General features: G+C 37.6%; 1 protein-coding gene across 1 annotated transcript in view; it reads right to left on the bottom strand.

Moving 5' to 3' along the window:
- fras1.S (Fraser extracellular matrix complex subunit 1 S homeolog) overlaps positions 1–13,303 on the bottom strand; it is a gene marked incomplete at its 5' end in the record, with an annotated part of 329,350 nt that overhangs the window by 231,746 nt on the left and 84,301 nt on the right. The window contains 2 exons of the mRNA XM_041578095.1: positions 5,756–5,848; positions 8,169–8,276. Coding sequence (XP_041434029.1) covers positions 5,756–5,848; positions 8,169–8,276 — 201 coding nt within the window. The remainder of the gene's footprint in view (positions 1–5,755; positions 5,849–8,168; positions 8,277–13,303) is intronic.

Here is a 13,303-nt window from a genome sequence, read left to right as displayed (position 1 = left end):
GCTAAAAGAAAATCATGAACATATTTTCAAGGTACTGATATTTCTTCAATTAAAAATCAATTGAAAAGAATCAAAAAAATACACTAAAAAGTGTACACAAAAAGTGTAAAATCTGATTACATTTATTTATTAAACTAATGTTTTGCCTTGTAGCACATAGCCATGTGTAATTCAGGTGGGCAACTACATGAGAAACCAACTCATTTTATACAAATAAAAGGACCAGTTTTAACAAAACAAAAATCTGCAAGCATTTAATTATAATGATTCGTCACAGTAAGAAAGTAAGAGAACATTACATTTTAAAGAGCATTTTAATTTCCTGGTGTAAGGTGCAAAACAAAATATTATCTGCTAACATCTAATATAGTTAAAGCAAATTTATTGTGTGATTACTAAAACCAATATCAAACAAGAAATAAGTTTCATTTCTAGTCCATAATGCTTACTATGTTTCCACTGACATCAACTAAACTACATCATCAACTGGTTGCAAACATACAGACCTATATGGCTGGTGTCCATGGAGAAGGCAAGCATTATGGCAATGTGCACATTCATAAACACATTTTAAAAATGGAATGAATAAATGTTTTTTTTTTTCAGCTAGAACTCTGATCACATGCTGATAACCCTTATGTGTTTTCTCAGCTAGAATCACAGAAATGTACTAATCTGTCATGTCAGATCCTTTTTTTTGCACCTGCCTGAGGCACAGATGTATAATGCAAAGTCCCTGCTATTGCTACAGTTTCATCTTTTTCACAATAATTCCTCCTGAGCAAATAACAAATTGTTAACAGATGTCAAGTCCTGCTGATAGACTGCAGAAGAATATCTTACAAATTGTAAACACAAGTTGTTCTTTATACAAAAGTGCATATTGCCTGTGCATGATGGCACATAACTAATGTGGTATAATAGGAAATGTAGTTGGGAACTGGCCAGATGTTATGTCTCTGCGGAACTCCCAACCAAGATACAGTCACTAAGCTAATCAGGAATGAAGGTGCTGCCCAGCCTCTATTGGTTTCACTCTTATGCTCCAGAAACAATTACCATGTTTCTTTGTTATTTTTGTTATAAATAAAAACAAACAGTATATAGCTTTTTACATAACTGTGATGATTAAATAGAAAAAAGAATTGTATTTCACATGGCCTGTATAAATAGAGAGGTAACTTTATTAGTACTGAACTGTGGAAGCCAGATGGTTTTCCGCCAGTTCAGTCTTTTTTCATATCTATCACAACTTTCTTCACTATTTTCCTGACAGTCAGAAAAGTTTTAACAAATTGACACATTTCATAGACAAGATCATAGGTGTCTCTCTTTTTCCATCATGGACATTTACACCACTCGCTACATCCGTAAAGCCACCAGCATTGTGGCTGATCCAATACACCCCTCACACTCACTGTTCACACTCCTGCCATCTGGAAAAAGGTACCGAAGCATTAGGGCCCTCACTACCAGACTGTGTAACAGTTTCTTCCCCCAAGCCATAAGGCTCCTGAGTACTCAGTTCTTGCTACTGTCATGTCACAATGATACACCCATCATGTCTGATGTTTAGCATTATTTACTTAACATATTACATCTGCTGAGTGTTCACTGTATTGTCCTGTCCCTGCACTATGCTGTCCTGTCTTGCAGGAGTTGCATATTTTTGCACTTTTTGTCTGTTGTCCAGTGCATCTATGTTGTGTGTAGCACCATGGTCCTAGAGGAACGTTGTTTCGTTTCACTGTGTACTGTACAAACGTATATGGATGAAATGACAATAAGCTCAGTCTTGACTCTTGGCACTTATTAACAGATCAAACCTGCTTGGAGCTATTCAGAGCTGTAATTCTGTGGGGTTGATTTAGAAAGCATCTTTAAACGTATTACTATACAGCACTGCGTTTATACGAGTAGCACTATATAAATGAAAACATACATACATACTTTTTTTCCAGTGCAGAAAATAATTGTCTGAATTTGATGGTTATTAGTACTTAGCTTACCTGAGCTCTACTACCCATCTGATTTGGACAATTATCATTATCACAAGGTAAAATAGACAAAGACAAAGTAATTCATTAGTCAAAACAGGACAACTTTACACGCGGGCAGTAACTTGTGACAACCATTCAGATGTTTGTTTTCATTGTTCTATCTGCAGGTTTTGTATTAGTGTAGGGACCTATAGGATCTACATTCCCTATAGCGTTAATCCCCTACCTTTTCTATGTAGTTCTCTTATCCTTTGTTATTGGGCACAAACCCTAGCAACAGTTTAAGTGTAACCACCTCGCCTATTGAACAAAGAGTGTAATGACACTCCCCTGCCACACTGCTATATAGTGCTGTATAGGGAGTGGCCTCTTCCTCTTTGGCTCTTGATTCTGTGCTTCTAGGTGATTCCCATTGAGCCTGGGATCACCATAGGCCCAGTAAAGCCATCTACCCCAAAGGGACCTGTACCTTTGGAGATCTAAGTTGGGACCAGGCAACCCGTGAACGAGGAACAGCTAGCATAGTAAGCTCCTGTAATAGACTCTCTAGGAGAGTGAGACAGAGAGGTTTAGCAGTAAGAGCAGTTGGCGCTCCAACAAGGATTTGTAGAAGGGAGTAGCTTCCCACAAGGCCTGTTTGCCTTTAGAGCAGGGAACTCAGGACTGCCTGTACCCTACCTGATTGATCCTGATCCCCTCACTGGCAACGTCGGTTAAAGGAGAAGTTATTACCCCTGTCTGATGATACCTTATGCTCTGATCTGACTGTGTGGGCCACTTTGTCCATTGTGGTTCCATCTGCTGTATCCTACAAGTATTGTGCGTAAACCTGAGGTCATTTGCTTTCGTGCATAATAAATCTGTTAACCTGTTTTACCATCCAAGAACCTCCTGGCGTCCAATTCATCTACTTTTGCACTAACTAGCCTGCGGGTTGTAGTTTTACAACATCTTAAAGGGGAAGCTTCCATTTGGCAAAGGCTCTGCCCTGGGTGTAGATTCGCAATGTAACCCATGCTCACTCCCTAGCTGGACACCCTTAACTCCTAATTGGCAGTATAGCCCAAGAAAGCGTTACATTAGTATCAAATAAATAATGGTGGCTAAATGCACTGCCAATTCATTTAAAGGCTGGATAACCCAAATCTAGGTGCTGCTAAGGCTGGAAATCCAATAGAATAAATTTTACTTTTTAACAGGTAAGCTTACATTAACTGCACTTTATAGATTTGATCATTTTTATAATATGTGCAGTCCCAACACCAACAATCAAATGAAGTCCAGACAACATGCAGTAGCTAGTAATTGTGCACGTTGTGCTCATCTAAGTATGTAGGAGTTGTAGTTGCAACCAATTAAATCCAAACATACAATTATTCCAACTGGTCCCTCAAACAATTGCTTTCCGTGCAGTTACAACAAATAATATATAAGCACATTAAGCTTCTATTATAGTAGCTGGTTCAAATAATCTTAACTGCAATTAAATTAGTTCATTTTTCATAATATGTCCATTCCAGACACCCACAAATGATGTCCAGATAACGTGCATTAGCTAGTAATTGTTCATGTTGTGTCTCAGTATGTGGGAGTTATAGTTATAGTTTTACCTGCAGGTTACTGAAAAAAAGCGTATCAGTGATAGATTGCTATGGGTAACTGCCCTCGTTGCAAATTTTTGCTGATAAAATTGTTTACATCTAATTGTTGTTCATTTCTTCACATAGAAAGCTCTGTTACCGTATATACTCGTGTATAAGCCAACCCGAGTATAAGCCGAGGTACCTAATTTTACCTACAAAAACTGGGAAAACTTATTGACTCAAGTATAAGCCTAGGGTGAGAAATGCAGCAGCAACTGGTAAGTTTCCCAAAATTTCTCTAAATAACAGATAGCTAGAATCTCAGCTGCCATAAAGCAGGACAGGACTGCTGCTTACAATGGGGATCAGCTAGGACCTGTGCAGCCACTGGGACAGAATGCTCTGTTATACAAATAGCTAGAATCTCAGCTGTACCCCACTCGAGTTTACATACTATTGTATTTACAATACATTGCCTTCCAATAGCAGACACCTGTTGCTTGTTGACAATGCACTTTCCCAGAAGCATGGATCACCATGCGGCTTCCATTGCCACCTCCTACAGACACCTGCTTTGCCCTGTTGGGTTCACAGCAGCCCTGAACAGATATTACCATTATTACGGTACTTATAATGGAAGAAATGCGCAAGATTGAAATAGTCGCAACGACTCACTTCACAAACTATTTCCTGAACGCGTGACTCATTTTCGCTTAGCGCTTCCGTCTTCACTGCCTGTTCGGCCGGGACACAGGCACTACTGGTAGCTCAGAATGGATGCCCTGGAATCGGAGAGCAGGCTCAGAGGTACAGGAGATCTCGTTTATGAGCAGGGGGCGGCGCTGAACTGATTCCCGCTCCCGGCAACTTTATATATATACCACTGTAGTTTCAGCACTGAACAAGGACCCCCAATAGCAGCCCATTAGCGTGCCTGTCTGTCAGGATGAATAGGTTTAGGTGTCTGACCCGCGTATAAGCCGAGGTAGAGTTTTTCAGCACATTTTGGGTGCTGAAAAACTCGGCTTATACGCGAGTATATACGGTAATTTTTTAAGAAACCCTCTAATGGGACAATAAATACAAAAAATTCTTCTTCTTCTTTTCACTCCAAATTAATATAAATAAGGCTTTTCTAGAGAGACTCTACTATTACTCATGGAATGTTCGGTTTATCTACCTTTGGTGATGCTTATTTTAGTAAATTCTGTATAGATCACCATCTCTTGTATAAAAGAGAACATGAGGAAAGCCAGATATTTTCTGCTACAAACTCTGAAAACTTCAGGATATTGCATGAAACCCAGCGCATATGAAAAAATTTAAAATGCAATCTCGACAAGTCTGAGATGCCGTTTTTTTCCAATTTGGACTTCTCCATCCTCGGGGTTTAATAAATTCCGATTCCGGTTTAGTAAATAACCCCCTTAGCATTACATGCTATTGATCCTGAGCCTTAGGCAGCAGCCAAGATGCCGCACCCCTCCTTTCCTGCTCTGCACTTAAAAATTAGCATCGGAGCGGGTCTAAGGGGGTTTCATTGAGCGTTAAAACCAGGAAGTTCTGTTCTTAAAGTTACTAGAGGCGGCTTTTTGCCGCCCCTTGTAACCAGCCGCTCGCTGCCGCCTGAGGCAAGGTTCTCACCTTGCCTCATGGCAGGAGCGGGCCTGGATCCAGTAAAGCTGCTTGTTCTGATCTTCCAAGTAACAAAAAGACATTGTTATGCTTTATTTACTCAAAATAACCTGCTGCTGAGCAAATGGGAAAGCACAGTTTCATTTCATTAAAGTGTAATACTAAAATAAACTGTAAACCTATTATATTAAGGAATCCAGTTTATAGCATAAAGAGAAACTTACAACTGCCTATGCAATCGTGCCTCTGTAAATCCCTGCAAATACTCTTAGTTTACATAAGGCTGGCATGTTATTATTCCATGCCCTAAAAAATGTTCTACACTAACTAATTGAAATGCTTAGAATATTTTAGCAGTTTCCATTTTGTGCCAGTAACTAGATAGAAGGTATCCATGTTATCACTGCAGAGGTATTTGCTTTGACTAGACCAGAGTGAATAACAAATATTGGATGATTAGATTACAGTCAAAACAGGGAAATGTAGTATTCACCCATCTACAGTTTTTCAAGCACAGCGTCCTTGTACAGTACTTACAGCATGGGTTGTTCCATTATGTTGACAAAATCCTTGCGTTCTTGATCCACATTCAGGACAACACTTGCTGGGTTCAATCTGTAAACCTTCTCCCTAAGAAAAACATTTTGCAGATAAATGTCTTGAGTATGTAGTGTAGTTACTCGCATACTACAATTTTTAAGTATCATGCAAATCCTATTGAAATTAGGAATCTTTTGAGTGCAAATGCTGCCATTGCAGTAGTAGCCTACAGCAACCAGTTAGGCTTGTGCTTCCATTACGTCAACTGCACTAAACAGATGCTGATGACAGATGACTAATGCAGCTGTTTTTGGACAAATAACTTGGCAATCAGCTCATATGCCCCATACAACTAATCAGTGGGAAAGATTTAAGAGCGCAGTTAATATGGGTAGACATTTTAACAATAAGGATCCATACAGGGAGACTCGTGGATTCACAAGGTACAGAATGCAGTGCTCAGCGACATAAGTGTGCCTTTTACTTAATGCCTGACTTAAGCAGGTGTTAAGTACATGGCTCTTAAAACACCTTAGGGAATTCCATCTTGTGTGTGCATGCAAGCTGATGCCCATGGGCCACTCACCTGTACACCCCTTACATGACAGGCAAAAGCTGCAACTGCTAGTGGGCTATTCACTGTCAGACATAACTTCCTACAGGAAGTGCAAAGATTTGCATATGTCAGCATTAGAGGCTATAAATTGTGAAAAGTTGGGCATAAAAAATTCCACCTTAAGGTAAATGAAGGATAATATAAATTGTTTCAATATAAAAACAAAGTGACAATGATAAAATACACTTTTTAAAGATGTTTGAACTCTAACTGCTGTTTCTAAGAAGCAAGCAAAATTATATCAGAAGAGGAAGAAAGCAATGTTCTTCACAAAAGAACATTTATCTTATTATGCAAGATGTTCTTATTTATGTGGTTGCAATTTGTGATCTAGCTATTGCTTTTCCTTAAAGCAAAAGCAAAAATCAAGTAAGCATTTGCTCTTGTATAATATTGTCTATTACAAGACATGTTTCTTTTAAATTGTCACTACCACATATTTAAATGATTTATGCTATGAAAAGTTGTTTTTTTCATATTTTATACTTTCATACTTTTTCTATATTTTAGTTTAACCTATATTTTGTAATACTAATATTTTTTAACAGAGTCTGCATTTTGAAGTTGAATAAGGTAATGTGGCATAGATAGGCAGTAGAGTAAAAAGCTGAACTTTTAGCAAAAATACTTTTTCACTCTATTGCTCATGTGTTGGCTCTAAAGCATCGAAGCACAAACAAGGGAAAGAAGACAATCACTTGTCATTTGTGCTCTTTTGGAAGTACCCAAGGCCTGAGGTATCAGGTAAGTGATTATAATCACCAGTAGCATCCCCTTTAACCTTTCATTCTACTTTAATGATTCTTTTTTTACAAATAGGTTTTACTTTTTTCTCACATTTGATATATAAATGATTTATTAGGGCACTTCCTCACTATTTTTCTCTACTGCAAACAACTGATCCATGCAGTTAATTGGGAGTGCGTTGCAAAGTGCTGACTCATGTTGGGATCAATAAATCTGAGCAAGTGAAATCTTTCAGTGATTCATAGCTTGAGTTTGTTGGCTGGAGCCATGAAAAAAAATAGGTTGAGGAAGTCACACATAAAGCCTATTGGTAAAACATATTATTTTTAAACATCCAATTCAGTTATGAGGATTTTACAGTTCCAGTAGTGTGTTACTAGCAACTTTCAGTGCTAAGGTATAGAGCAAAAAAAAGACCCTCCAGACAGATTTACTTTGTGACTGCATATCAATATTTACAGCCTGCAGTGTACATAGAGCAGGTTGCCGAGGAACATGAAATTGTGAAAAAGTAAAAGGACAGGGATTACAGTAAGCTGAGTTCATGGGGCGGGCTTAGAGTTGCCATTAAAACTGATGACTGATACCAATATTATTAAATAGGAAAAAAGATAAAAATATAGGAAAGGCGGTATTTATTTACAGAAAAGGTAGCAATCCAATGATATTTGTTCTGAAGAGTTCTTGTGTCCGACTTATACCAAAATTTCTTTGAAATTGTGAAAAAGTAAAAGGACAGGGATTACAGTAAGCCGAGTTCATGGGGCGGGCTTAGAGTTGCCATTAAAACTGATGACAGAAACCAATGTTATTAAATGGGAAAAAAAATAATAATATAGGAAGGCTGGAATTTATTTCCAGAAAAGGTAGCAATCGAATGATATTTGTTCTGAAGAGTTCTTGTGTCCGACTTATACCACAAATTTTTTGTATACTTACCAGTTTGTTATATCAGGGCCTCTCCCCTATAAGCATACTAGGAGAACACCTAGGCAGAGAACATTCAAATTTCTTCCGGCCATATCTCAAATACATTTTTTAAAATACCTTTGAGGAGTCACACTGGGGGTCTCGGCAAGAGGTGGTCTCACATACAACAATATCATCATGGCACATGCAGTCTTGACATGAATCGGGTTTCCATTCTGTGTTATTCTGAAATACAAAAGAAAGCAAACAAAAGTTTAAATGCAAATCTGCAAAGCATCGGCCTCCACCATTTCTTGCACAAGCTGTTTAATTTAAAGCAGAGTATGTTCCAGCAAAGAAAGGGCAGGTGTTAAGTATAAAGATACACTTGCGATTGTCAAAAAAGTGCTTTGCTCAAAACCAACTATTTGCAGGAGTGCATTAGATAAATGTTCACAAATTTCCACCCTTTAGTGATCTAGCACTTGTGCCCTGCTTATAGTAAAAGGGTCCTATAGTGTTAAAGGGACACTTAGAAAGCCATTATCCACAGAGACCCAAAATATGAGAATGTCCTTTCCCATAAAGTTCTGTTTAATTTTCTCTTTTAATGATATCCCTTTCTATACACAGGTATGGAACCAGTTATCCCGTTATCCAGAATGCTTGGAACCAGATGTTTTTCAGATAAGGGGTCTCTCCATAATTCAGGAGCACTAAACCTGAAAAAAAGAATTTTGCTAAAAATGCCATATTTTATATACTGAACTTATTTGCAGCCTAAAGTTTCAGCGTCTCCAAAGCAGCAATGATCCAGGAGTTCAAACTTGTCACAGGGGCTCACCATCTTAGATATTGTCTACGAAACTCACGTGCTCAGTGGGCTCTGAGCAGCTGTTGAGAAGCTAAGCTTAGGGATTGTTGCAAATTATCAAGCAGAAAATGAGATTTGTCTGTAATATAAACGGATGCTACAAGGCTGATTATTAAATTATGATGCTAGTTGCACTGGTTTCTGTGCTGCCATGTCATAGTTATCAGCATTAAATATTTATCAGCCTTAAGTTGTGGCATTTATATTCAATGTGTACTGTATGTTGTGATCCTGTCCCTAAGCTCAGTAAGTGACAGCAGCACAGAGCATGTGCAGTGAATCAGAAGAAAAGAAGATGGGGAGCTACTGGGGAATTTCTGGAGACACAGATCTCTGCTAAAGGAATGTGGTTGCCTTGGGCTGCTGCAGAAGCCCAAAACATAATGTACAACATTTCTAACCTACTTCTTAAGTTAAGCTTTAGTTCTTCTTTAAGTCTATTAAAAAGTAATTTAAACATTAAATAAACCCAATAGGATTGTTTTGCCTCCAATAAGGATTAATATCTTTGTTAGAATCAGTACAAGGTACTGTTTTATTTATGATGTTGTTTTAACAAAATAGTGATGCATTTTTAGAGTAAATACCCCCCCCCCGCCCCAATGTAGAGCTGAGCTGCGATTGCTTTATTTTGGACAGAGGTGTGTGGAATTACCACAATACAGGTCCCTGTCTCCCAAAAAACAAGTCTTCTTTGTATTATCACACACCTTGTGAAATCACATTATATATTAGCATCCATGAGGGAATCAATGATCTTGGAAAAAAAAAATATTACCCTTAAATGGCTTTTAGGGAATATCCTACTGTTAGCATGTGGAAAAATATCCTACTTTACACTGACTCATCTAGTATATATTCAAAGAAATGCGCCAAATAAATTTGATCTGGTATGGCAATGCTGTTTAGACCATCTGAGTTTAAAAGACAGTTCTTCTTAAAATTCCTGCTGTATATAATGCTTACTTGTTTTTCTTATACAAATATGCTTAGACCTATAACGTGGAATCAAAATATCCAATGTCTAATGGCACTAAGTACTGATTTCCCTTTTTACTTTGTCTTTTTTGGTTTTTTTGTACTTTTGTTAAAAGCAATAAAAAAAAAGATTATTAATTATCATTCAATCAATTTGAAACCCAGCAACTAGATACCTTCTGAAATTCCAAACTGAAGAGCTGCTGAACAAAAAGCTAAATAATTCAAAAACACAAAATATCAAAATTGAAGACTAACTGCAAATTGTGTCAAGCTCTACATCATTCTAAAATTTGAACAACCCTTTTAAATTTAAATGTTACTCTACTGTCACAATGCAAACAATGTAAAAAGTTTTCCAACAAATAACATAAAATCTCTTAGATTCAAGGATTTAATACAATGGATACAATAATGACTGATCTAAATAAGTTTTTGGGGAGAGAAATGAACCTCACTAATGTGAATTCCACAATGTGAAACCAATGCATGATAGAAACATGGCTCTATTGTCCTAGCAATGGTATTTGTGAGGAGAGAAATTTAGTCCTTGAACCGTATAGTTTACAGTCTTACTAGGTGTGCCTCAATAAAGCAATAAGAATCATCAGATATCTTGCTACAGCGATGGATCTAAAAATGGACCAGTGAAAAAATGAACATCTTCTATGATATGAATGTTGCTTTAAAGGGCATCTGTTGCCCAAAAAATACCATCCCCAATCAAACAACCAAAGGTGCGGACTAACAGCCCACACTCCGGTTGGAGGTAATGATAGTTCTCAGCGCAAGTGTCCTATCGCTCATGGGGGAAATTAAAAAAAAACTATTACCCCAACCGGAGGGCAGGTTTTATTAGCTCGTATCTTTGGTCGGGACGATATTTTTTGCCAACATGTGCCCTTTAAGGGCTCCATTATCAAAAATGCCATTGTGTAGCATCTAAAATGACATGAGTTGCTTCTAACAGCATAACTAGAGATGAGGACACACTAATACAAACTGAACAGAGCACCAAACACTAGGGACATAGTTACATATTTATTAAAAAAATATTATATTACTCTCACTCAACATCTAACTTACAAGTTATTTAGACATGCAAGTTACAGACCACTAGAGAGCAATTGGCTCAGCATGACATCAGCAATTTATATTTAGGTATGGAATCCATTATCAGGAAACCCCTTATCCAGAAAGTTCTGAATTACAGAAAGTTTGATCCAAACTAAGATATAATCAATCCTTTTTGGAGGCAAAATCGGCCTATTGGGTTTATTTAATTATTTTCTAGTAGACTTAAGGTATGAAGATCCAAAAACCCCAGGTCCGAGCATTCTGGATAACAGGTCCCATACCTGTACCAGGAATTTCCCCCTTACTAGAATGGGAACAGAGAAACAGAAACTTTATCAATGAAATATAATGTTAGTATTTAATGAAAGGAATTACAAACAACAATATTTCACTGTCAATACATGTACATAAATGACTGATGGAGGGCAGGAAGAGATGTAGCTTTCCTGCAAATGTCATATATACTCATCTGTCAGGAGATGTTAGCATTTCTAGGTATAAAGGCAAAAAATACATAGGAAGTTAGCACATGGCGGAGGATTGCTAGGAATTCTGCTTATTTTACATAGGAATAAGTAACCTCACTACACTAACACACCTCAACATTTTCAGTTTAGACTATGCCCCATTCCACCCCGATCACGCCCAGTTATACCCCTACGATGTACTATACCCATGCCTACTTTTTAATGAAGCCCCACCCATTTCAAGGCTGACCCACAAAAATTGGGACCACTGGGATGTATGCACTAAGAATCTTGCCATTCAACTTCTGTATGAGCACAGAAGAGAGGTGCAGAAGAAGAAGAAGAAGAAGGTGCAGATGAGAAAGTTTGGTAGCATTGTTTCTGCCACCTTGTGTAGAAAAAATGCCTAGTAGTAGGCTGACGCTATTTATATACAGTATAACTAGGCTCAAATTGCTGCTTTTTTCTAGCATTGCATTAGAGCTACACATGGCTCTCTTTTGTAGTAAAATGGTATTATAGCATTTCATCTATCAACACACAAGCTCTATTTTGGAGCTGACTGGTGTTGTGGTATGTTATAAATAGCTTGCTTTTGTAGCAGGATAACTAGCATGGCATCTGACATATTGTTCTCTTTTATAGGATTATATGCTGTGATACAGTATATTCGCTTTCTTAAAAATAAACTACCTAAAAATAAATGGTTGGCTATGGGAAGGGTTTAAGAACCAATCTTTCAAATTTCTAATGAAACCCATCTGAATAACTCTTTATCCCCTTTACAAAAAGACCTGGCCTTCTCATTTTTAGGTGAAAAAACTGAGCTGCACCAAAGATAAATAATTTCAGTTGCAAACATCTGAGCCTAACAATATTGTACATGTAAGTCATTGGATAAATAACACTATTTTACAGTGCTGTTATATGCATTATTCTTAGAAGCACCAAACATATGAATGGAAGGGGCGATAAAGACAGGCTTTAGACATCTTTTCTTCTGTGTGATAAAAGATAATGCTCTGAAAGCTGTGGTTATGTCAGTCATCTATACTGTACAAAAATAGCCTGAGAATTCCCGCTTCAAGGGTCAGGCTCTACATACATTCCATCATGCACTAGGGTACCAACAACTCTCTTTGATGTATAATGTTAGGCTTTTTGAAATTATGTAGATATCTGGCTCAAGTGGCAAGATTTACAGTTTGCTGCAGCTGTTCCCTTCTTTATACAACAGAGGGTAACAAATAGCGAGGCATTAAGGATACAGTGCTGAATGCTTATTCTAATGCTAGGCAAGGAAACAATGAACATGTTGAAACAGAAAATGGTTTAAGACGGGAAGCCTGGATTAATATTTTTATATTTTTAACAGAGCCTTAGCAAATGTACAGTCACAAAATCATATAAACAAAATAAAGTTTACTGGCATTAAAATGGTTTTCATGAATAACTTTCGCTTAAAATGATCAATCAATATCCACGTCCTGATGCCCAGACAAGATTCCTTGCATGTCACAAGTCAGTTCCCCTTCCAACAAGTAAGATACACACAAACTTTATACAAGTGATACAAAATATCTCACACATATATTCCATCACGAACAGAGTCAGACATAAAATTAACTCTCAGAATTACCCGCAGTCCGGCGCTGACAAAAGGTCTGATTTGCTACTGTATTGATTTGACGGCTTTTAGTAACACTTTGTGACATTAACAGTGGGTGAGATTAATAGAAGTAACGCATTTCGTGCCCTCCAAACTGGCCCTTCTTCAGAAGCCCTGGAGAAAAAGTTTTAGAGCACCCTTCAGTAGACTCACTGTGTGAGACACTTTAAAAAAAATGAAAACTCTCAGAATTTGATCATACACCCAG

The sequence above is a fragment of the Xenopus laevis genome, chromosome 1S (genome assembly GCF_017654675.1).
Source record: "Xenopus laevis strain J_2021 chromosome 1S, Xenopus_laevis_v10.1, whole genome shotgun sequence".
Classification (NCBI taxonomy): domain Eukaryota; kingdom Metazoa; phylum Chordata; class Amphibia; order Anura; family Pipidae; genus Xenopus; species Xenopus laevis.
This window is presented reverse-complemented; position numbering and strand designations above follow the sequence as displayed.